We start from the raw sequence: 25,108 nt of genomic DNA on the forward strand, positions 1-25,108 counted from the left end.
GAGAAAGGTGGCCGCAGGGGGCGGGGGGGAAGGAGAGGAGCAGAGGGGAAATAGAGGGAAGGTTTAGGAAAGGGCGCACTGACACGTCGCCAGCATTTCCGGTGCTCCAGGCCCTGCGACCGAACAGGCTCCGAAGGGGGCGTTGCTGTCTTTCCCGCTCCCTCTTTATTCCCCCCTCCCAAGAGAGACATGAGCATAAGCTCTAGTAGGAGAAGCAATGGAGACTTCTGGTCTAAGAGACTCAGCCTTTTTTCCTCATCTGAGGCAGAGGACTCAGCCTATCCTGGAGAGGCCAACAAGCACAGGTCTGGAGGACACGAGTCCCACGAGGACAAAGTCCCGCCCCCACCCCTTAGCGGGGTTCCGGGCGGGGGTGGTAGCGGCCAGGTGGCCGTCCAATCAGGAGGCTCCAACGCAACGGAAACGCGTGGCTCTGTGAAGGAGGGGCTCCTGCTGCCCACGTTTCCATGGCGACAGCCCCTGGCCTGCCGGAGCGCGGTATAGGTGAGGGAGGGGCTGCCTTGGCCCGGCATGAGAGTGCGGACGACCGGCCCGGGCGCCCGGGCTGCCAGGCGGTGTCACGGCCCACGCTCTTCCCCTGCTATTTCGCGGTTCTCCCAGCGCGTTCTTACAATATCCGTCGCTGCCCTCCGGTCGCTGCCCAGTGTCCCCGGTTTTCCAGTGTGAACACCGACTGAGAAAGGCTGAGTGTTGCCCAAATCGTCGCCCCACGAGTTCAGATCACAATCAAGGCAGAAGGGGGAAAAGTTTAGTCATTTGTTCCACACATACTTATCCACAGCCCTTTCTACTTGGGTTATCAGATTTAGCTGTTAAAATACGATAAGCCGGGCTGGGAAGGTGGCCTAGTGGTGGAGTGCTCGCCTAGTGTGCATGAAGCCCTGGGTTCGATTCCTCAACACCACATACACAGAAAAAGCCGGAAGTGGCGCTGTGGCGCTCAAGTGGCAAACTGCTAGCCTTGAGCAAAAGAAGCTCAGGTACGGTGCTCAGGCCATGAGTTCGAGCCCCAGGACTGGCAGAAAGAAACAAAAAGGAAGCCCAATTAAAGTTGAATTTGAGATAAACAAATGAAACATATTTGTACTTTTAAAAGGCATTGTAATCCCAGCTACTCAAGTGGCTGAGATCTGAGAATCGTGATTCAAAAGCAAGCCCGAGCTGGAAATAGAGCTATGGTTCAAGTGGTAAAATGCTAGCCTTGAGCTTAAGAGCTCTGGGACAGTACCTAGTACCTGAGTTCAAGCACCAGGTCTGGCGCGCAAGCGCGCGCGCACACACACACACACACACACACACACCCCATTTAAAACTCAAACTTAACTGGGCTTGAATTTTATCTTCATAACTCTACGATGTGCAAAGCAATAACTTGTTGGTGTGTGTGTGAGAGACAGAGACAGACTGTGTATGTCCTGGGACTTGAACTCAGGGCCTAGTATTGTAAGGTAAATCCAGCCATGAGAAACAGAGAAGCCACATCTGACCTTAGAACACTGGATGCTATCCCTGAGTTCTTGTGCTCAAGGCTACTGCTCTGCCACTCAAGTCACAGCACCACTTTCAGCTTTTTTGCTAGTTAGTTGGAGATAAGAGTCTCAGGCTTTTCTGCCCCGGCTGGCTTTGAACACCAAGATCCTCAGATCTCAACTTCCTGAGTAGGTAGGATTACAGGCGGGTGCTTGTTATGCCTGAGCAAAAACACACTTCAGACACCCCACCCACCTACCCATACCAGAGCCATAGACTTTGAGCAATTTGTGACCTAATTACTTATTTATAACAGTGACAAATGCTATAAAGAAAGAAAAAATGGTAATGAAATAGAGAATAGTAGAATTAAATGCACCAGAATTCCTCCTGTACGGAAGTAGCTCTGATTCCCTATTGGGTATGATTTCCCTGCCAGGGTTCAATCTCCAGCACCACAAAGAAAAAGAAAATTGACTTCCTTCTCCAGGCTCTACAGGAGTAATATTTGGAAAGTCCCCACCTTGCTTCCCCCCCTATTTTGGAAGCCTCTGCTGCTCTTTCCTCTCATAGATTCTGTGGCTCCCAAGGGCATCTGCTCTTGCACCTGGAGTTTAATTGCTACATCCCACTCCCTGAACACTCATTTTTGGAGGAACCTGTCAACACAGGTTTCTCACTCAGGGGCGTGGTACAAATGGAGAATAGAGGTACCGAAAAGCACTGGGGCTTTGTCCCTTCCAGACAAGTGGCTTAAAGACTCCACACTCTAGCCACATAACTATTCTAGCTGCAGGATCCCAGATTTATATTATTTTAGTCTAGGAGGAGTAATCAGAAAAATGAATTTAAGTCTAGCTGGGCATGGGGGTACACGCCTGTAATCCCAGTCTTCAGGAGGTTGAGGCAGAAGGATTGAAAGTTTGATGTCAGTCTGTGCTACATAATAAGCTACATAATAAGACTGGCCCTGGGGCTTAAAATTAGGGCCTGGAATCAGAAAGAAATATGCATGAGCTACTTTTATACCCTTTAAATAATTTACCAAACATTGCAGCAAACGTGTGCATGTGTAAGAAGCTTGGTAATAAGCTGTTCCCTGGCCCTCCACATACATTTATTAATCACACATATAATTCATATTTGCGCTAGTGAAGTGGTTTGAACACTAACTTTGTACACATTATTAAGAGGCTTAGATTGGTATTCACACTTACTTGCCATACATGCTTTTGCTCTATGTTCTCTACTGTTTTCACTGGAAAGTGTTAATAGAATTACCTATGAAGAAAAATGGAAATGGTGTTAATCTGAAGATTAATGGTTCTTCTGTAAGAACTGTAGTTCAAAAGAGAATTAGCAATTAGGATGATCACTTTGTGTGAAATTTATGAAAATACCAGGCTGCTGCTATTTTTGCAAATAAAAAGAAATTAGGGCCTGGGCGCTGTCCTTGAACTTCTTTTGCTCAAGGCTAGTGTGCTACCACTTGAGCCACATCTTTGCTGCTTTCAGTGTTTTTTTTTTTGTACTTTATTGGAGAGAAATCCCACAGACTTTCCTGCTTGAGCTGGCTTTGAACCACTATCCTCGGATCTCAGCCTCCTGAGTAGCTAGGTTTATAGGCTAAGCCACCGGCCCTATTTTGTGCTGTTTTTTTATTTGTTTTGAGATAGGGTCTTGCTTCCTTCCTGAGTCTGTGCCTGTGTGTGTGTGTGTGTGTGTGTGTGTGTGTGTGTGTGTGTGTTATCTTTATGCTTCATCCTATGGCCTGGATGACGAGTGCCTGGTTTCTTCTGTTGAAATTTGACTCTAGAAGACTTTTCTGCTGGCCTAAAACCTTAATCCAGTGTCAGCCTCCCATGTAGTTTAGGAAGCCAGGCAGGACCCACCAGGCCCAGTTACGAGATGAGAATTTTTCTGCCTCAGCTGGCTTCAAGCCATGATGCTCCTGCTTTCAGCCTCTGGGTAGCTAGCATTACATACACGAGCCATTGATATCTTGCTTAAGCCTTTTAGGAAGCCTCAGAAGGCCTAAACTTCACCTTTCTTTCAGGTCACCATATCTTGGTTATTCCAGGAGTTGAGCGAAATACCTGGCTAAATTCCCAATAAACTCTTCAGATTTCATTCCCATTTGGGCTAAGGAGACTGGAACCCCTTTGTGAGATCCAGGGGCCTGAGAATTAGGCTTTCTCTTCTGTAAAACATAAATTTGGAGATCCTGGAGGCAAGCTGAGCATGGGATCTAAGTCAAGCTGCCAGGATGCTAAGTCCAGATCTACCATTTACCCACCTGGGTAGCCTTGGGCAAGTACTGACACACTTCTGAGTTTGTTTCCAGGACTCTGAATTCAAGACTTCATGCCTGCTAGTGAGGCAGGTGCTCTACTTCACAAACAAGTCCCCTTAAACAGCTCTGTTTGCTTCAGCAAGAATAGATGATAGCCAATTTAGAAAAAAGTCCAAACACTCCCTCTATTGTGCTTTATAAATTGTGCGATGACTGTTGTAAATGGAGGCTCCTTGCCCATCTCGGTTTGTAGTCTCCATTTCCATGGCCTGTTCTTTTGTGTGCATAGTAAACTCTTGTGTTTTTAAGTTGATCTGCTTTTAGTTTCAAAGTAATGCCTAGCACCGCTAAGCCATCAGCCAAGTGTTATCCTGAAATGAAAAGTCTTCAGAGGTGTACCTTACTTCCTCTGCAGACTCTAATAAAAGGTTGTTAGGTCTGTGGTTTTAAGAATGGCCTCAGAGTTCAGTGTGCTTTGTTTTTTTGTTTGAGATAGGGTCTCCCTAGCCAAGACTGGCCTTGAACTGCTGACTCCCCTGCCTCAGCCTTCTGACTGATGGCATTACTGATGTGTACTACCATGATCAGTTTCCAGAGCTCTTGATTCAAACAAAGAGAAAATTCCTTCCTTCCTTCCTTCTCTGGCTGGAAGCATGGCTCAAGTAGGAGAGCACTTGCACAAAGCCCTGAGTTCAAACCCCAGTCCTTCTTTCTTCCTTCCTTTCTTTCTTTTTCTTTCTTTCTTTCTTTTTTTTTTGCCAGTCCTGGCTCAGAGTCTAGGCACTGTCCCTGGCTTCTTTTTGCCCAAGGCTAGCACTCTACCACTTGAGCCACAGCGCCACTTCTGGCTTTTCTGTATGTGGTACTGAGGAATGGAATCCAAGGTGTCATGTATATAAGGCAGGCACTCTACCATTAGGCCATATTCCCAGCCCTCTTCTTCCTTTTTGTGCTAGTACTGGGGCTTGAACTCAGGGCCTGGGTGCTGTCCTTTAGCTTTTTTATTAAAGACTGGCACTATTAATTTATTTTTGGACCTAGGGCTTGAACTCTGGGCCTGGGTGGTGCCCCTGAGCTTCTTTTGCTCAAGGCTAGCGCTCTACCACTTGAGCCACAGCTCCACTTCTGGCCCTTTGTGAGTAGTTTATTGGGTATAAGAGTCTAATGGACTTTCCTGCCCAGGCTGACTTTTAACCATGGTCCTCAGATTGCAGCCTTCTGAGTAGGTAAAATTATAAGCGTGAGCCACCAGCATCAGACTGCAAACTCCTTTTTGGCTGAAGGTCCCTGTGTTCTTTGTGGGTCTGAGGCTATACACAGCTGCCTCCAGGGCCAGTGAAACTTGTAGTGTATTTAACAAAGGATTTCCTGACCAAGCCCTTTCTCTTTGTTTTCTGCATGAGTTTCTCAAACCATATGTAAACCTCATAATTAACTATCCCAGTTACCTGAGGAAAACTGAATTGCAGAAGGGCAGGGTCAGCTTTCTTCAAATGGCAGGCACTGCTGCTGAGAGCAGAAATTTATTCCTACAAAACAATCTGGGGCTGGGAATGTGGCTTAGTGGTAGAGTGCTTGCCTAGCATTCATGAAGCCCTGGGTTCAATTCCTCAGTACCACATAAACAGGAAAAGCCGGAGTGGTGGTGTGCTCAAGTGGTTGAGTGCCAGTCTTGAGCAAAAAAAAAGCTCGGGGACAGTAGGCAGGCCCTGAGTTCAAGCCCCAGACCTGGCAAAGAAAATCTGGGGGCTGGGGATATAGCCTAGTGGCAGGAGTGCCTGCCTCGGATACACAAGGCCCTAGGTTTGATTCCCCAGCACCACATATACAGAAAACGGCCAGAAGCGGTGCTGTGGCTCAAGTGGCAGAGTGCTAGCCTTGAGTGGGAAGAAGCCAGGGACAGTGCTCAGGCCCTGAGTCCAAGGCCCAGGACTGGCCAAAAAAAAAAAAAAAGAAAATCTGGATGGAGGCATGGCTCAAATAGGAGAGCAACTTGAGTTCAAACCCCAGTACTGCAAAAACCAATCAACAAACATAGGCTAGTCTGAGAGCCTGGTTTAGGGGCAATTACGGGGTCTAGGCCAGGAAAGTCAAATTTCTAACAGCTAAAGAGCTAATCCTGCTCAGGACTGAGATGTGGGCTAGGGAAAGAATCATAAAGGTTTTTTTGGGGGGGTGAAGAGACATAGACTCCTAGCCTAGCTCTACTTCTTAGAGCTATATTGTTTCTAGAAAGCTGCCTTTCCTCTCAGGCCTTGGCTTCCTCATCTGTTAGTGGATATAATAAAAAGACTCACCATGAAGGGGTTTCAGAGACCTTAACTGAGTGTCTGGCTCATGGGAAGAGCTTTTCAAGCACAGGAGCTATTCATCCCATAAGAAGAAATAATTATACAATGTAACATTGGCAGTCTGATAGTAGAAAATTCCACTGGTGAAGAACTCAGGCTAAGGAGTTGGGGAAAACCCTGGAACTCAGGGGAGGGCAATGCCCCTGAAGGGAGCCAGAGTTCAAAAGTAGAAGATGGAGCAGCTGTTTATGAGCCCCTCGAGGCAATTTTACCTTGACCCACACAAATGGAAGTGCTTCTTCCTGTTACAGATAAAGATCTGAAGAACAAAGCATGCTATTAATTAAATCTTGCCTATTTTAAGTTAATGGGATATTTTTCCCCTAAGGGTAAGTTCACAATAAAAGTTCAAAAGGTAAACACTGGAGAAGGGGTGGGAACCAGCCTGGCCTTCTACTTGGCTGGTACCCTATTCCTGGGATGCTGAGGTGGGTGGTCCAGCCCCAGAGCCAAGTTTCCTTGCCTTGAGCCTCTGGGAGTCAGACCACAGGGGAACCAGAGCCACCCAGAGAGGCAGGAGCCTGCCCAAGGTACCTCTAACCTTGGCCCCCAATGGGCAACTTGACCTCAGTAATCTAGACAGGTTTCCAACTTCAGGGGAAAGAGAATGAACTTGGCATGGGTTTGCTTCCCCCAGGAGGATGTGAGTCACCAAGAAGAAGGCCACCATGCATACTGTGGCTAAGGACACAGACAGAAAACTAAAGCCTTTCCCCAGCCGGGTGGTCTTGGGCAAATCATTTTCCTCCTGCATGGCTTGGTTTTTCCCTGAACAAGGCATGTTCATCTTCTACCTAGGCAGCAAACCCTTCAAGGTGTTCATGGGCATCAGCTGGTAGTTTTGTTTTTGTGCCGGTACTGGGGTTTGAACTTTCTTGCGCAAGGCTGGCATTCTACCGCTTGAGTCACATCTCTATTTTCTGGCTTTTTACTGGTCATTTTGGAGGTAAGAGTCTCATGGACTTTCCTACCCAGATTGGCTTCAAACTTGGAACCTCAGGTCTCAGCCTTGTGAGTAGCTAGGATTACAGGTGAGAGCCACCAGCATCTAACATAGGTCAGCTGTTTCCACTGTCCCCTCCTAGTTTTGTTTTTTGTTTTTTTGTTTTTTTGTTTGTTTGTTTTTGAGGCAGGATCTTGCTGCATAGTCCTTGAACTTGTGATCCTCCTGCCTTTTCAGTCTTCTGAGTACTCGGATTACAGGTGTGTACCTCCACCCTTGGCCTTCTTCCATGTTTTCATTGTGTTAAGGATATAATTCATTCGATTCAGGAACACCATGAACAATCTGTGTGTGTGTGTGTGTGTGTGTGTGTGTGTGTGTGTGTGTCGTCAGGTTGGAACTCAAGGCCTGGGCACTATCCCTGAGGTTTTTTTTTTTTTGTTTAGTCAGTCCTGGCTCTTGAACTCAGGGCCTGAACACTGTCCATGAGCTTCCTTTTGCTCAAGGCAAACTGTACCAATTTAGCCACAGTGGCACTTCCAGCTTTTTCTTCTTTTTTGGGGGGGCCAGTCCTGGGTCTTGAACTCAGGGCCTGAGCACTGTCCCTGGTTTCTTTTTGCTCAAGGCTTGCACTCTACCACTTGAGCCACAGCGCCACTTAGGGCCCTTTCTATACATGTAGTGCTGAGGAATCGAACCCAGGGCTTCATGTATATGAGGCAAGCACTCTTGCCACTAGGCCATATTTACAGCCCACTTCTGGATTTTTCTGTATATGCGGTCCTGAGGAATTGAACCCAGGGCTTCATGCATGCTAGGCAAGCACTCTACCACTAAGCCACATTCCTAGCCCCTTTGTCTTGTTTTTGCTTGACCTGGGCCTTGAAATCTGGGCCTGGGTGCCGTCCTTAAGCTCCTTTTGCTCAAGACTAGCATGACCACTTGAGCTATAGCACTACTTCTGGCTTTTTTTCTGTTATTAATTAGAGTTAAAAGTCTCACAGACTTTTCTGCCTAGGCTGGCTTTGAACCATGATCCTCAGATTTCAGCCTCCAGAGTAGCTATGATTATAAGCATGAGCCACTGGCAACTGGCTCATTTTCCTTTTTGAGACATCCATATGAATCAAGGTGGCCCACTACTCCCTCTCTAGCCCCAACTGGCCTTGAAGTTGTGATCCTCCTGCCTCAGTCTCCCAGGTGCTGGGATTACAGGCTTGGGCCACCATATCAAGTTTCAGGGACAATCATTATCATCTCCTATAAGCCTCTCCTATATGCAGCATCTCCTATAGCTTGTAGAGTTATATCCCCTCTCCGAATCCCAGTTTCTTTGTAAGATGGAGTAAGATGATTAATGACATACTTACCAAGGCTGCACACATAAAGAAAGCAGCTGCTCTATTCTCTCCAGTCTCCTCCCTAGAGTTAGGCAAATGAAGGAAGCAACCAGATGGAATATTTACAACTAACATTTGCACTTTGGATCCTCAGTGGTCGGTTTACTTGTCAGCAGTCCCTCTAGACCAGAACTTCCTGCTATGATGGAAATGTGCTATATCTGTACCACATAGTGCAGTTGGATTTTTTTTTTCGTTGCTACTTGGGTTTTTTTGTTTTGTTTTGTTTTGTTTTGTGGATACTAGGGCCTCACACCAACAGCTTGCATAAACACCCCCAAAGTAGATTTTTGTTGATTAATTGGAGATGGAGTCACATAGACTTTTCTGCCTGGACTGGCCTTGAATTGTGATCCTCTGGGTCTCCATAGTAGATAGGATTACAGGCTACATGTGGCCATCCAACACATGAAATGTGGCTTGATGTGCCCTGTGTGTGTATGTGTGTGTGTGTGTGTGTATGTGTGTGTAAAACAGAAGACTATCAGAAGGAGTGGCTGGGTAAGGAAAACAATTTACAAAAACCTAGATGAGGACACTTTGGTTGGACTTAATTTTTTTTTTCCCTGTCCTGGGCCTTGGACTCAGGGCCTGAGCACTGTCCCTGGCTTCTTTTTGCTCAAGGCTAGCACTCTGCCACTTGAGCCACAGCGCACTTCTGGCCGTTTTCTATGTATGTGGTGCTGAGGAATATATAGGGCTTCATATATAGGAGGCAAGCACTCTTGCCACTAGGTCATATTCCCAGCTGGACTTGAGAATAAAGGCATTGCCCTGGTTCTGGAATCCTGCCTTAGTGTCTCCAGCCAGTCCCAATGACGTTCATTCGCATTACATTTTAATAATTTTAACCTTTTTTTTTCTTTTTGTGGTACTAAGGATTGGACTCAGGGCCTCATGATTGCTAAGCAAGTGCTCTACCACTGAGCAAGTTCATGAAGTTAAACTTCTGTGGACACATGCAGCCAGTGGCCACTGGACTGGACAATATAGTCAAGACTATACGCTCCACAAAAGCAAGGATCAAATCTGTTTCCCTTGACACCCGCCAGAGAAGTTGGCAGATAGAAAGCCCTCAGTGTTTGTGTACCAGAATAACCAGGCCAGCTTCTGGTGGCTCACACCTGTAATCCTAGCTACTCAGAAGGCTGAAATTAGAGGATCCTAATAAAGCCAGCCTCGGCAGACAAATCCAAGAGACTTTTATCCCTAATTAGCAAAAAGCCAAAACTGGGGGTCTAACTCAGGTGGCAGAGACTAACCTTAAGTAGAAAAGCTAAGCAAAAGTGTTAGGTCTTGAGTTCAAGCCCCATTACTGGCACAAAAGAAAGAAAAGAATGGGGCGGGAGAAAGAAAAAAAAAAAAGATGAGCAAGCAGAGGCATGAATTTAAAATATCCCAGAATTATTCCTCCTCTTTCCCCTCAAGTATCCAACACTAGTCTGTAAAATGGAAAAATCAGTGTTTCCTATATCATAGGGTTCTTAGGAGAATTAACAAGCTAATTAATTAATACATGTGAAGGACTTAACAGAATGCCTAGTAAGTGCTTGTTAATTAAAAATAAAACTCAGGTGCTCGCTTCGGCAGCACATATACTTTTTTTTTTGCCAGTCCTGGGCCTTGCACTCAGGGCCTGAGCACCGTCCCTGGCTTCTTCCCGCTCAAGGCTAGCACTCCACCACCTGAGCCACAGCGCCCCTTCTGGCCGTTTTCCATATATGTGAAGCTGGGGAATCGAACTGAGAGCTTCATGTGTAGGAGGCAAGCACTCTTGCCACTAGGCCATATCCCCAGCCCAGGCAGCACATATACTAAAATTGGAACGATACAGAGAAGATTAGCATGGCCCCTGCGCAAGGATGACACGCAAATTCGTGAAGCGTTCCATATTTTTATGTTTTATTATGTCAACAAGAGTCTGTTATGTAAACCATTCAACCATATCTTGTTTTACTGTCTGTTGTTATTTACCAATTTCAGGGCCTTCTTGTTTTCTTAAACCTTAGTTAATCCTATGCTATTTCCTGGTTGTCAAACTGTATATAAGCTGGAATTTAAGAATAAACATGGCTGCAGTCTTGAGTTTCAGTCTGCAGACCTCCCATACCCCCCCAAAAAATAAAAAAAAAATAAAACTCAGCCAGGTGTAGTGATTCCCAGTACTCAAGAGGATGATGCTGAAGGATTGCAAGTTCAAGAATAGCCTGGCCAGGTTCCCACACCAGGCCGTAACTTGGGATATCTACGAAGTGACGTCTGTTGAGTACATTTTCCCGTAGCCCTAAGCTCATTTCTGACTCCATCAAAACGAATGTCCATGGTGGAGTTGGCGCTTCGTGGCTCCACTCCCTCATGGGATTTGGAGCAGTGGGTGCTTTAGCAAGGTGGTGCGGGCTGCAGGAGCTGTGGAGCACGCTGGCCTTCGGCAGAAGATATGTGCCACGTGGGAATTGGAAAAAAATGTATCTGAATGAAAAATCACAAGTTTCTCCTAAACGTATTGATTTTGAGTAGAATTAACTATTCTCTGAAATTAAAAAATCCTATGCCCACTGTAAACCCTTTTATATAATGTCATTGGAGCTACTGTCTCTATTATTATTGTTGATTTACAACTTACTCGTTTATATACATATATATATATAAGAATGCCTTCAGTGCGCATGCTTTTGTTTTTCAAGCAAGGGTGTTCGGATGAAAGTTAAAAAAAAAAATAAAGAAGTCTTCACTCTCAAAAAAAAAAGGCATCAGTGGTTCACATCTGTAATCTTGGCTACTCAGGAGGCTAAGATTTGAGGATTGAAGTTCAATGCCAGCCCTGGCAGGAAAGTCCATGAGACTTATCTCCAATTAACCACCAGAAAACTGGAAGTGGCGCTGTGGCTTGAGGAGTAGGGTGCTAGCCTTGAGCTGAAGAGCTCAAGGGCAGCGCCCGTGCCTAGAGTTCAAGCCCCACAACCGACCGAAAATAAAAAAAGAATAGCCTAGACAATATAGTGGCTCTGTTTCAAAAAGCCAACCCTCCCTTCCCCTCAAAAAAACCAAGCCAAAACAAAAACAAACCACATTTCATTTAGACTATGTGAATTCTCCAGTTATATTTAAGCTAGATGACAAGGACTCAAATAACAATAGGTTATATAACCCAGAACGGGGGAAGTCCAGGAGACCTTTATCTCCAATTAACCAGCAAAAAGCCAGAAGTGGAGGTGTGACCCAAGAGGTAGAATGCCTTAAGCAAAAAGCTAAGGGACAGCACTCAGTACCCAGGCCCCTGTACCAGCGCGTGTGCGTGCACGCGTACACACACATTTGATCAGAGAGTAGACTAACTCTAGCTCTCTCAAGTCCCAAATCCTTTGCATTTTTTGCCAATTCCATAGCAATTAGTACATCAAAGTAGTCCTCCACTACACAAGGAAATAGTCCCAAAGACTCTGCATTGGGGTAGAGAGAAGCCCAAGACCAGGAGAGCCAGAATGGACAGGAGGGGCAAGGCCTAGAGTCCTTCCTGCCCCTGAGATCTGCACCCATAAATGGCTGTCACCTTTCACATCCCTGACCTTACAGCCAAGTAACAAGGTTTTATTGAGCATGCAGTACCCCACAACTGGCCCAGGAGAGACAGAGAACAAGCCAGACAAGATCGCTGAGAAGCTGACCAGGAAGATAGATGACAGAAGTGGGCAGGGTGTCAACTTGCAGACTGAAATGTAATGAATATTATGTAATAAAGTCAGGGAATATGGCCTAGTGGTAAAGTGCTTGCCTCTTATACATGAAGCCCTGGGTTCGATTCCTCAGCACCACATATATATAGAAAAAGCCGGAAGTGGCGCTGTGGCTCAAGTGGCAGAGTGCTAGCAAAAAGAAGCCAGGGACAGTGCTCAGGACCCGAGTTCAAGCCCCAGGACTGGCAAAAAACCAAAACCAAACAAATAAAGTCAGGTCATATGTTTCATGTGCTCTGCAGAATAGAAATGCAATGTGATGGTGTCTTCCTTCCTTTCATCAGTCAGTTAAGAGGGAGATGTTGAAGCCCTGGTCCAAGAAATGAGAAGGATCTAACTATTTGAAGAGTAGCAGGAGGCTGGACGTGGTGGTACCTGCCTGTCATCCCAGCTACTGAGGATACAGAAGTAAGAGAATCACCTCAGGCCAGCCAGGGCAAAAGTACAAGACCCTACTGAAAACAAAAAACAAAAACAAAGCAAAAAGGACTCTAAAGTGGGGAGATGGGTTCAAATGATACCACCTTTGTCTACCAAGCATGAGGTCCTGAATCCAATCCTTAGTATGGGGGGGTGTGCGGGGAGGGAAAAGTAGATGGAAAAGTATTCCAGGCATAGGGAATAGCATGTATGAAGCCCTCAAACCAAGCTCTCTACTAAACATCGTGAGATAATTCCTCACTATCACCACTGGGGAAGTACAATTATCATGAATAGAGAGTGAGGCTTAAGGAGGAAAGGAATTTCTTCACCACATATCCTATACATACATGCATCCTTCACCTTAAGTAGCAGAGATGGGGTCAGAACCCAAGGCCTGCTGGCCACCTGTGGCTCACACCTGTAATCCCAGCTACTCGGAAGGCTGTGATCTGAGGATTGCAGTTCAATGCCAGCCTGAGTCTGGGCAGGAAAATCTGAGAGACTCCTATCTCCATTTAACCACCAGAAAACTGGAAATGAAGCTGTAGCTTAAAGTGGTAGAGGGCTAGCCTTGAATAAAAAAGCTCAGGGACGGCTGGGGATATAGCCTAGTGGCAAGAGTGCCTGCCTCGGTATACCCGAGGCCCTAGGTTCGATTCCCCAGCACCACATATACAGAAAACGGCCAGAAGCGGCGCTGTGGCTCAAGTGGCAGAGTGCTAGCCTTGAGCGGGAAGAAGCCAGGGACAGTGCTCAGGCCCTGAGTCCAAGGCCCAGGACTGGCCAAAAAAAAAAAAAAGCTCAGGGACAACACCTAGGCCCTAAGCCCCACAACCAGAAAAAAGGAAGAAGAAGGAAAAAAAAAAAAAAAAGAACACCAGGCCTTCTTAATTCCATAGCCCAGGCTTCGATCACAATGCTCAAACTCTCTGTCTTTCTAGAAAAGACAGCCAGCCATCAGCTTGAATGCAGGAGCAGATAGCAGGTCCCTGGGAGAGGGAAAGGGGGTGAGCCAGATGGGCAGGGCAGGATCAGGACTGTGGTCTTGTAGGACCAGGCGGTGCGGGTGGCCACTGCCTGCTCATCGAGAGCCAGATCCCAGATGTAAGCCCTGATTATCTTGTCACTGTCAATGAGAGATTCCAGCACAGGCATTGGTTGAGCGCTATGCCTGCTCACCCATCCCTGTTCCTCCAGAGGAAATCACTGAGATGTGAGGGCACATGGAGGCAACTGCAAATCACAAAAGTCATAGCAAAAGTTATAATAATGCTTACTGTAGGGGCTGGGAAAGTGGCTCAGTGGTAATGTGCTTGCCTAGCATGCATGAGGCCCTGGGTTCAATTCCTCAGTTCCACATACACAGAAAAACACTGGAAGTGGCACTGTGGCTCAAGTGGAAGAGTGCTAGCCTTGAGCAAAAAGAAGCTCATAGACAGTGCCCAGACCCTGAGTTCAAGCCCCAGGACTGGCAAAAAAAAAAAATTCTTACTGTATGTCAGGAACAGTCCAAGGGCTTCATGTATTACAGTCCTACTTCAGTATTCATAGGAGGGTTTCCAGGACCCTCACAAATACTAAAATCTGAGGAGGCTCAAGTCTATCATTTAAAATGGCGTTGTAAATATGGTGTTGGTGGCTCATGCCCACAATCCTAGCTACAGGAAGCTATGATTTGAAGATGTGGTTTGAAACTAGGGTGGGCAAGAAAATACCTGAGATTCTTACGCACCAAAATGTACTCAAGTGTCAGAGCACCAGCATTGAGGGGAAAAGCCAAGCAAGGGCATAAAACCCCGAGTTCAAACCCCAGTACTGGCACACACAAAAAAGCACTTTTCTTGCATGTACACAGTCTTGAGTTTCATCCCTGGCATTGCAAAGTAAGACATATCAGCTGAACATCTACATGAGTAAGTGAACAACTTTTAAGTGGCCCATGGAGGCAAGGACCTTTCCAGCCAGAAAGGGCTTTTCAAAGACGCCCCATAGCACCCCTATCAGGGGAGGTATTAAATCGGGTATGGGGCAGCAGAAAGCAGTTCCACTTAGGAAAATGCATTTCGGTTCTTGAAATGTCACAGAATCTTTTCTTCACAAACTCTTCCCGGGAAAGCTAAAATACAAGAAAGAGTAGGAAGGGGAAGAGTTCTAGCTTTGCTATCAGGGGAAGCAGATGGCTAGCCCTGGGCATCCTATGAACAGTACCCCAACTACCAGACATCCTAGCTCGCCTCTGACTCCACTCTCTCCTCGTGATTTCCCCAAGGCTCCTCAATGCCAGCTGCCAGATCTGTCTCCATAGGCCTTCTTTCTACGAATTGCCTTCTTAGCCATTACATTCAGAAATCTGTGGCCATCTAGGCTGGCGGGGGGGGAGGGGGAGGGGGAGCTACCAGCCCGTCTGTCGAGGCCTAGAGCCAAGGGCTTAGTCTCAAAATTGGATTATTTGAGTGAATTTAGAGCCCTAGGCCCGCTGGGCTAAAGGACACAGGGATTACACAGGACTCTGGCCAGAGGCCGGGGCCCACAGCGCTTCCCACATTGCCTGCCAGGTCTGAGGACAAGCATCCTCCATGACTGCAGCACAAGCCACTGGCTCCATCCCTGAGCCTTGCAGCCTGCCCCAGTGGCCTGGAAGCGGGCCTCCTCCCACGTATCTGGGGTTTAGGATGGAGTTCTGACTGTGGCTCAGGGACCAGCAGCACTAACTCTTGGGAACTTGTGGAAGGAAGTAAATGCATCAGCCCCATCCTAAATGCAGACTGAGAATCATTGGGAATGGGTCTAGATTTGTGGCTTAAAAAATAATCCGCTAGGTAAGGCTGCGTTGCAGGTGGTTTACATCTGTAATTCTAGCTACTCAGAGGCTAAGCTCTGAGGATCATGGGTCAAAGCCAGCCTGGGCAAGAAAGTTATATTATTATTATTATTGTTGTTTTGTGCCCATCCTGTGGCTTGAACTTAGTTAGCATCTGGGTACTGTTCCTGGGCTTTTGTTGTTGTTCAAGCCTAGCACTCCTACCACCTGAGCCACAGCTCCACTTCCAGTTTGTGTGTGTGTGTGTGTGTGTGTGTGTGTGTGTGTGTGTGTGTGTGTGTGTTGTATGTTGTTTTCTTGTAGCTAATTGGAGATAAGAGCCTCACAGATTCTACTGACTGGAGCTGGCTTCAAACCACAATCCTTAGATCTCAGCTTCTAAGTAGCTAGGATTACAGGGGAGACCCACCAGCGCCAAGGCTCAATTTAGCCACTAAAAAGGCAGGAAGCTGAACTATGACTCAAGTGCTACAGTGTCAGTCTTGAGTAAAAAAACTAAGACAGTGACAAGGACCTGAGTTTAAGCCCTGGTACCAACACACACACATCTTCCAAGTGATTCACAGTAAAGAACCAGCAACTTGCAGGCTACCCTGCATATCTGTCCAAGTATGTCCCAATCCTATCCACAACTCTCCCTGGCCTCCTTCAACTTTTCATTTGCAGAAGTTAATTGCAATGCCTACACTGGCTTTGTTCTGTATGACTCCAATGCATAATTCCAATGTTGTTGGCATACAGCAGTCCTAGGAGCACATAATTCAACATCTTGTGTTTACTCTGTATTAATCCTATCTTTTATCAACCCCACATGACACTTAAGGTTCAGAGAGGGCACACAACTGCCCAGTGTCTCACAGCAAGCAAACTCAAGGCCTGGCCACTAAATATCTGCTTCCCACCTCAGGAAAGATAGCAGCTGTTTTGACACCTGTCTCTTCAAACAGCTAGGACTTCCTTCAGGGAAAAGCCCTTGATGTCACTTCCTCAGGAAAGTCCTCCCTAGAGCAATCTGGCCTCCTTATTCTACCCTGCTTGAAGTTCGCACACAGCTGTGTTTACGTCACGTCTGTCTCCCTGACCAGATGGAGCAGGAGCAAGTCAGGAAGTGGTCCAGCCCTGCGAGAGGCTTCCCTGGCACTCAGCCTCCCATCTCCTTCCTGGTGAGGGGCACCAGGTCTAGGAAGTTGCAAGGTATATTACTGAGCAGGGCACTCAATAAATGCATGTGGGGTGCACGAAAGGCCAGCCAGTTCTGGGGGTGCAGGTCGTATAGCCAGTGCATCACCTAACCAGGCTCAAGAAGCAAAGTGGTGGCTTATGCCTATAATCCTAGCTACTCTGGAGATCTGAGATCTGAGAAGTGTGGTTTGAAACCAACCCAGGCAGAAAAGTTGGTGAGACTATTATCTCCAATTAGCCACCAAAGAGCTGGAAGTGGAGCTGCAAGCTCAAGTGGGGAAGAATGCCAACCTCAAGTGAGAGCTGGAGGCCCTGAGTTCACCCCCAGAAACATGTACAGAACTAGACACACACATATGTATACACACACACACACAGAAAGAAGCAAAGACCATCCCCGGTTGGTTGTCATTCTCTTGGAAATGTGTTTATTGGTTCTGAGATCACAGGGCTGAGGCGAGCTGGGACAGGCATAGAGCTAAGGAGGGCAGCCAGAGGCTCTGCCCCTGGGGCAGACATGCTGTGTGGGGTCTGCTGGCAGGCTCCCCAGCCCACCCAGCCAGCAGCGGGCTGGGCACATGGCACTTGGCGCCTGGCGTGACCTCTGCCGGCTTGGCACTGTGGCCTCCTCGGCGGCGGGCGCCCCCTTTCCAGTTGCAGGAGTTGTGAGTCTTTCACAGTGCGGAGGGGTGGGGTTCCGGGGTGGGCACCTCCCCGGGGTGCAGGCAGGCCCCTTCCGCCAGTACATCCTGGGCTCTCGGCGGCTACAGCGGGCGAGGCGAGCTCCTGCTCCTCTTCGCCCCACCTGTGGGGGCTTGGCAGTCCTGGAGGGGCCCTCGAGGCCTCAGCGGGACATCATCCGGACAAACTCTGGGGGGTGACAGGGGTGGACAGGAGGCGGCAGCAGTCAGGGGTCCAGCCTCCTTCCCACTGCCATTACCCTGAGTGGGTGCATCCCCCCATCCGCTCTGCCCCTCCAACCCTTCTTCCACCCCAGCAGCCAGTGCTTCCTTCTAACCTGCAATCTGACCTCTGCTCAAACATCCCAAGGCTCCCATGGATGCTGTCCAGTGTCCTGACATTCCTCACTCTTCCCTGCTGTACTGGGCCCCTATCTGTTCCAGTTTCCTCGACTTCATTTTCAACATCCAGATGGTTTGCACGCTGTCTCTCCCTCCCTCCCACCTGTCCTCTCAGCTTTCTAACTGGTCTCTTCCCAAAACTTTTTTCTTTTTTTTTGGGGGGGGGGGTGATACTAGGGCTTGAACTTAGGTCTTCACACTCTTCCTTGGCTTTTCCACTCAAGGCTAAAGTTCTACCACTTGAGCCACACCTCTACCTCTAGATTCTCACTGGTAAATTGCAATCTCTTAGATCTGTCTACTCAGATTGGCTTCAAACACAGATCCTCAGATCTTAGCCTCCTGAGATTACAGGCATGAGACACTGGCACCCAGTTCCAAAGCTCCAAAACTCTCTACTCTCTCTTTCTCTCTCTCTCTCTTTCTTTCTGTCTGTCTCTTTCTGTCTGTCTGTCTCTCTCTTTTTGCCAGTCCAGGAGCTTGGGACTCAGGGCTTGAGTACTGTCGCTGGCTTCTTTTTTGCTCAAGGCTAGCATTCTACCTCTTGAGCCACAGCACTACTTCTGGCCTTTTCTGTTTCTGTGGGCTTCATGCATGCTAAGCCACATTCCCAGCCCTCCTGAGCTTTTTTTGTTTGTTTGTTTAAGGCTAGTGTTCTACCACTTTCAGCTACAGTGCCACTTCTGGTGGTTAATTGGAGATAAGAGTCTCATGGGGGCTGGGAATATGGCTTAGTGGCAAGAGTGCTTGCCTCATATACATGAAGCCCAGGGTTCAAGTCCCCAGCACCATATATATAGAAAATGGCCAGAAGTGGCACTGTGGCTCAAGTGGCAGAGTGCTAGCCTTGAGCAAAGAGAAGCCAGGGACAGTGCTCAGGCCCTGAATCCAAGGCCCAGGACTGGCAAAAAAAAAAAAAAAAAAAAAAGAGTCTCATGGACTTTCTTGCTCAGGCTGGCTTTGAACTATGATCCTTAGATTTCACCCTCCTGAGTAGTTAGAATTGCAGGCATGACTCTTCAACTACTGGTGCTGGGAGAACTGGGCAGCCATATGCAGAAAACTCAAAGTAGACCCAAGCCTATCACCATGCACCAAGATCAACTCAAAATGGACCAAGGACCTCAATATCAGACCTGAATCCTTGAAACTACTGAAGGACAGAGTAGGAAAGATGCTAGAACTTATAGGCACAGGAAGGAACTTCCTGAATAGAGTCCCAGAGGCACAACAAATAGGAGAAAGACTCGACAAATGGGACTACTACAAATTTAAAAGTTTCTGCACAGCTAAGGACATAGCCACCAAAACAGAAAGACAGCCAACCATATGGGAAAGGATCTTTACCAGCACAGCAACAAAGGCCTAATATCTGTCATCTACAGAGAACTCAAAAAACTAAGCCCCTTCAAGCCCAGTAAACCAATTAGGAAATGGGCAAAGGAGCTAAAGAGAGACTTCACAAGAGAAGAAATAAAAATGGCAAAGAAGCATATGAGGAAATGTTCAACATCCCTGGTACTAAAGTAAATGCAAATAAAAACAACCCTGAGATACCACCTCACTCCAGTTAGAATGGCCTATACTCTGAACTCAGGCAACAACAAATGCTGGAGGGGGTGCGGGGGAAAAAGAGGAACCCTTCTCCATTGTTGGTGGGAGTGTAAATTAGTACAACCACTTTGGAAAACAGTATGGAGTTTTCTCAAAAAGCTCAAGATAGACCTACCCTATGACCCAGCCATACCACTCCAAGGCATCTATCCTGAACAGCAGGTCCCAAGATATCAAAAAGACATATGTTCTTCCATGTTTATCACTGCACAATTCACAATAGCCAAAATATGGAAACAACCCAGATGTCCCTCCACAGATGAATGGATCCAAAAAATATGGTACCTATACACAATGGAATACTACATAGCGATTAGGAATGGTGAAATATTGTTATTCGCAGGGAAATGGTCAGAACTCGAACAAATAATGTTGAGCGAGACAAGCCTAGAACACAGAAAACAAAGGGGCATGATCTCCCTGATATATGACTGTTAAGATGGGGTGATGGAGAGACAGTAGAGACCACGTCTGTGAAACCAAAAACTACTTGTCAGGGCTGGGGATATAGCCTAGTGGCAAGAGTGCCTGCCTCGGATACTCGAGGCCCTAGGTTCGATTCCCCAGCACCACATATACAGAAAACGGCCAGAAGCGGCGCTGTGGCTCAAGTGGCAGAGTGCTAGCCTTGAGCGGGAAGAAGCCAGGGACAGTGCTCAGGCCCTGAGTCCAAGGCCCACGACTGGCCAAAAAAAAAACAAAACTACTTGTCAAATGGTATTTCCCACAGGATTGGGGCAGCGACCCAACATTATGTAACTAAAACCAAACAACTACTCAACATATAAAGGTCAAAAATTGACCTCTCAGTGGAATACAATAGCTCAAAAGCTATGTATGTACGTTCATATAAGACTACTGTTGACATATTGTCTAATATCGACATTACATTTAAAGCCCTAGGTGAATTTTCTTGGGCGTAGGCCACGTGGCTACTGTATATGTTCTTGGTACATTGTGTATTGTATATATGTCTACCTGACCTAGGGAAGGGAAAGAAAAACAGGGTGTAAGATATCACAAGAAATGTACACACTGCCCTACTATGTAACTGTACCCTTTTTGCACAACACCTTGTCAAAAAATTTGTGTTTAATTAATAAATAAATTACAAAAAAATAAAAAGAATTGCAGGCATGAGCCACCAGCTCCCATTGTTCAAGGATCTTTTTGTTTTGTTTTGTTTTTTGTCAGTTCTGGGGCTTGAACTCAGGGCCTGAGCACTGTCCCTGGCTTCTTTTTGCTCAAGGCTAGCACTCTACCACTTGAGCCACAGTGCCACTTCCGGCTTTTTTCTATATATGTGGTGCTGAGGAATAGAACCCAGGTCTTCATGTATATGAGGCAAGCACTCTACCACTAGGCCACATTCTCAGCCCTGTTCAAGAATCTTTTTAAGCACAGTTTTAGTTTCATAGCAAAATTCATTGGAAAATACATAGATTTTCTGCACCCACACTCACACTTGCACAGCCTCCCCTATCAGGAAGATTCCACACCTGGGTGGCACATGTGAATCGGTGAACACAGGTCTGTGCACACTAGGCAAGCATTCTACCACTGAGCTCCTTTTGTAAGTTTATCTGAGACAAGGTCTCGCTAAGTTGTACAGGCTGCCTTTGAACTTGCAATCCTCCTGCCTCAGTCTCCCGAGTAGCTACAATTACCGGCAGGTGCCCTCACACCCAGCTTAGAGTTCACTTTTGGTGCTGTACATTCTATGAGTTTGGACAAACATGCATTTATCTCCATTAGAGTAAATCCTCTGTGTCCTGGAAGCCTGTGATCTTTTTATTATCTATTGTGTTTTCCTTTTCCAGAATGTCATATAATTGGAATTGTATTCTGTATAGCCCTTTCAGATTGGCTTCTTTCACTCAGTAAGATGCATTTATTATTTTTTTATTTTTATTTTTTGGCCAGTCCTGGGGCTTGGACTCAGGGCCTGAGCACTGTCCCTGGCTTCTTTTTTGCTCAAGGCTAGCACTCTGCCACTTGAGTCACAGCGCCACTTCTGGCCATTTTCTGTATATGTGGTGCTGGGGAATCGAACCCAGGGCCTCATGTATATGAGGCAGGCACTCTTGCCACTAGGCCATATCTGCAGCCCAAATATTCTTTTTTTTAAATTTTTTTATTTGTTTTTGCCAGTCCTGGGGCTTGGACTCGGGGCCTAAGCACTGTCCCTGGCTTCTTTTTGCTCAAGGCTAGCACTCTGCCACTTGAGCCACAGTGCCACCTCTGGCCATTTTCTGTATATGTGGTGCTGGGGAATCGAACCCGGGGCCTCATGTATAAGAGGCAGGCACTCTTGCCACTAGACCATATCCCCAGCCCTAAGATGCATTTATGGTCGCTCCATGTCTTTTCATGGCTTGACAGCTCATTCTTTTTTTTTTTTTTTTGCCAGTCCTGGGGCTTGAACTATCCCTCAGCTTTTATGTTCAGGCTAGTGCTCTATTACTTGGAGCTACCACTCCACTTCTGGCTTTTTGAATGGTTAACTGGAGAAACAAGTCTCAAGGACTCTCCTGCCCAAGCTCGTTTTGAACTGAAACCCTCAGATCTCAGCCTCCCAAGTAGCTATCTCAGTGTTCTGAGTAATTAGGATTATGGGCATGAGCCACTGGTGCCCAGCCAAGCTCATTCCTTTTTTTAGTGCTGAATAATATTCTGTTATCTGGATGGACCATGTTTTTTGTTTGTTTGTTTGGTTTTTCAGGGCCTGTGTCTGTCCCTGAGCTTTTTTGTTCAAGGCTAGTGCTCTACCACTTGACCCACAGCTCCACTTCTGGATTTTTACTCATTAATTGGAGATAAGAATCTTATGGAGTTTTCTACCCAGGTTCATTTCCAACCTCAGCCTCGAGTAGCTAGGATTACAGGTGTGAGCCACCAGCTACCCATTTAATAGCCAAACTTAAGCAAGTTACATTATTTCTCAGAGCCTCGGTTTCCTCACCTGTAACAATGAGTAAAAATAGTAGAATCTATAGAATCATTATGAGAAGTACACGAGACAAAGGCATGAAAAGCTCTTTAGTACAATGACTGGCATAGGGTAAATGTACAGAAAGTGGTAACTACTACGATCATTATTGATTCCTTTTAAGAAACTAGTATTGAATATTAGCTATGTGTCAGATGTTCAGTTGGGTAGCAGATGCTTATAGGAAACAAGGTTCCTCTTTTCTTAAATTTCAAGTGGGACAACAACTGTAACCACCAGTTGAGGGGTGGCATGGGGAACGGGTAAACCTGAAGTGCAGTAAAGCCCAGTGTTTGGGTGGATGATAGATGGATGGGATGGGATGGGATGGGATGGGATGGGATGGGATGGGATGGGATGGGATGGGATGGAAGGATGAATGGCTGGCTGGCTGAGTGGGTAGGTGGATGGATGCATGGATGAATAGAATGGTGGATAGAGGCTGAGAATGTGGCCTATGGTAGAGTGCTTGTCTAGCATGAAAGAAGGCCAGGGTGGGATTCCTCAGTACGACATAAACTGAAAAAGCTGGAAGTGGATCAAGAGGTAGAATGCTAGTTTTGAGCAAAAGAAGCTCAGGGACAGTGCCCAGGTCCTGAGTTCAAGCCCCAGGACTGGCAAAAAAAAAAAAAAAAACACACAGAATGGTAGAATGATGGATGGATGGGTGGATGGATTAATGGGTGGGTGGGTGGATGGAATGATTCATAGATGATGGATGGATTGGCAAGGTATTCAGCAGAGGGGGAAGAGGAAGGCATGGTGATAGAATGTTGGGCTGAATTGATCATGTGGTGGATACACCATTGGAGGGCTCCACAGATGGCCACTGCTGGCTTTTGTCTCTCTCACTTTCAAGCTCTACCTACCTTCAAAGTCGACTCGTCCATCTCCATTGAGATCTACATCTCGGATAATTTCTTCTATGTCTCGGTGTCCCACTTGATGACCCAGAAGCTTCCTCATAGCCTCTCGCAATTCACTGGTGCTTATCTCCCCATCACCATTGGTGTCAAACTAGAGTGAGCAGGAAGGAGAATGAGGTAGCTACCTTATGGAGACTGTAAGCAGTAGATCCAAGGCTGAGCTTTATTTCAATGTCCCCCTTCCCTCAAGTTCCCTCTCCATTCAAATTCCCTCCCTGGTCTGGGACCCAGGGCTGGGGCTTCTTTCCAAGAAGTTATCTGGGGACTGGAACTCTAACAGTCGCCCAACTCATCTGTGCTTACCTATTACTCACCTCTCGAAAGGCATCCCGCAGTTCCTTTACTCCAATCATATCTGCTGTCTCTGCCAGGAGTTTAGGTCCCATTAGCTCCACAAAGTCATCAAAGTCCACATGGCCACCCACTGAAGCAAGAAGAAGGGTCTAGGTCAGCCTCAACCCACCTGATCTCTACTTCCAACTAAGCATTTGTTAGTTGAGGACTGCCAACCCCTTCTTTATCTCCTTTACTTAGGTCCAAAGTATTAATAATAATAATAGTAATCATCATCATCATCATTAATCCATATGAGACCAAAGAAGTGACTAGAGACAAGTGGTCCACCAAACCATGGCTCAGAGGAATGGCCAGGAGGTTCACACCTGCAATCCTAGCTACCCAGAAGGCTGAGATCTGAGGATCATGATCCAACGGCAGCCCAGGCAGAAAGTCTGTGAGACTCTTATCTCCAATTAACTACTAGAAAACTGCAAGTGGCTCTGTGGCTTAAGTGGCTGAGCAGTAGCCTTGAGCTGCAGAGCTCAGGGACAGTGTCCATGCCCAGAGTTCAAGCCCCACAACCAACAAGAAAAAGAAAGTCTCTTGGGCTGGGGATATGGCCTAGTGGCAAGAGCGCTTGCCTCGTATACTTGAAGCCCTGGGTTCGATTCCCCAGCACCACATATACAGAAAATGGCCAGAAGTGGCGCTGTGACTCAAGTGGCAGAGTGCTAGCCTTGAGCAAAAAGAAGCCAGGGACAGTGCTCAGGCCCTGAGTCCAAGGCCCAGGACTGGCAAAAAAAAAAAAAAAAAGAAAGAAAAAAAAGAAAAATAAAGTCTCTCTTTCTGTGCCTTTTTAAGATTGTCTTAAGAGGCAAACACAGAGGGTGAGGGAAATCTCCATAAAACCAAGAGACGAGATGGTAAAACTCCTCTTTGGATCATGTCTGTAGTTGCCACTGAAGAAAAAAAAAAAAAGTCTCACAGACTTTCCTGCCCAGGATGACTTTGAACTATGATCCTCAGATCTTAGCTTCCTGAGTAGCTAGGATTACAGGTATGGACCACCAGCGTCCAGTTCCTTCTGATCATTTCTTGTAAGTACCACGTGCTAACCGATTGCACAACTGGAGCTCCTTCTGATCATTTCTTACTGTGAGTTAGCTAGCTGTGGGACTGTTAAAAAAAAATCTATCTCCTAATTAACTTCCTATGCCTCGTTCCCCTTTTACAGTTGAGGAAACTGAGGGCACAGAGCTAGAGGAAGGGGACGCAACATTTGCCTGCAGGCCTGTTTGACAAGGAAGGAAGGAGGGGTCTGCAGAAGGACTCACGGTTCATGTTGATCTGCTGGGACAGCTCAATGAGCTCCATCTCAGTGGGCATGTAGCCCATGGTACGCATGCAGTTCCCCAGGTCCCGGCAGTTGATGTAACCATCTTTGTCCTTATCAAATTCTCGGAAGGCCTCTCGGAGCTCTGGGGAAGCAAATACAAGCAGATGTGGTTAGAGGCAGGACCAGCAGAGCATCTGGGAGCAAAGGCAGCCCAGGCCCAGCTAGCTTGGAGAGATGGTCCCAC

The 25,108-nt window shown here is 46.8% G+C and overlaps 1 protein-coding gene, 1 non-coding gene and 1 pseudogene across 3 annotated transcripts in view; 2 read left to right on the forward strand and 1 right to left on the reverse strand.

Moving 5' to 3' along the window:
- The first annotated feature begins 10,274 nt into the window (after nucleotides 1–10,274).
- Nucleotides 10,275–10,375, forward strand: LOC125349843 (annotated as a pseudogene).
- Nucleotides 10,376–17,046: 6,671 nt separating this feature from the next.
- The window catches only part of Cabp1 (calcium binding protein 1), a 30,039-nt gene continuing 21,977 nt past the window's right edge, over nucleotides 17,047–25,108 (reverse strand). For both annotated transcript variants that reach the window (XM_048340904.1, XM_048340905.1), the window contains exons 3-6: nucleotides 24,863–25,006; nucleotides 23,564–23,673; nucleotides 23,193–23,340; nucleotides 17,047–17,508 (exon numbers count right to left, since the gene is read on the reverse strand). In XM_048340904.1, the coding sequence (XP_048196861.1) occupies nucleotides 17,483–17,508; nucleotides 23,193–23,340; nucleotides 23,564–23,673; nucleotides 24,863–25,006 (428 nt within the window). In that variant the 3' untranslated portion in view covers nucleotides 17,047–17,482. The remainder of the gene's footprint in view (nucleotides 17,509–23,192; nucleotides 23,341–23,563; nucleotides 23,674–24,862; nucleotides 25,007–25,108) is intronic.
- LOC125349804 lies at nucleotides 24,377–24,489 on the forward strand. Its single transcript, XR_007210608.1, has one exon. It is a non-coding gene; the product is annotated as a small nucleolar RNA SNORA26 (small nucleolar RNA).

The sequence above is a fragment of the Perognathus longimembris genome, chromosome 3 (genome assembly GCF_023159225.1).
Source record: "Perognathus longimembris pacificus isolate PPM17 chromosome 3, ASM2315922v1, whole genome shotgun sequence".
NCBI lineage: Eukaryota > Metazoa > Chordata > Mammalia > Rodentia > Heteromyidae > Perognathus > Perognathus longimembris.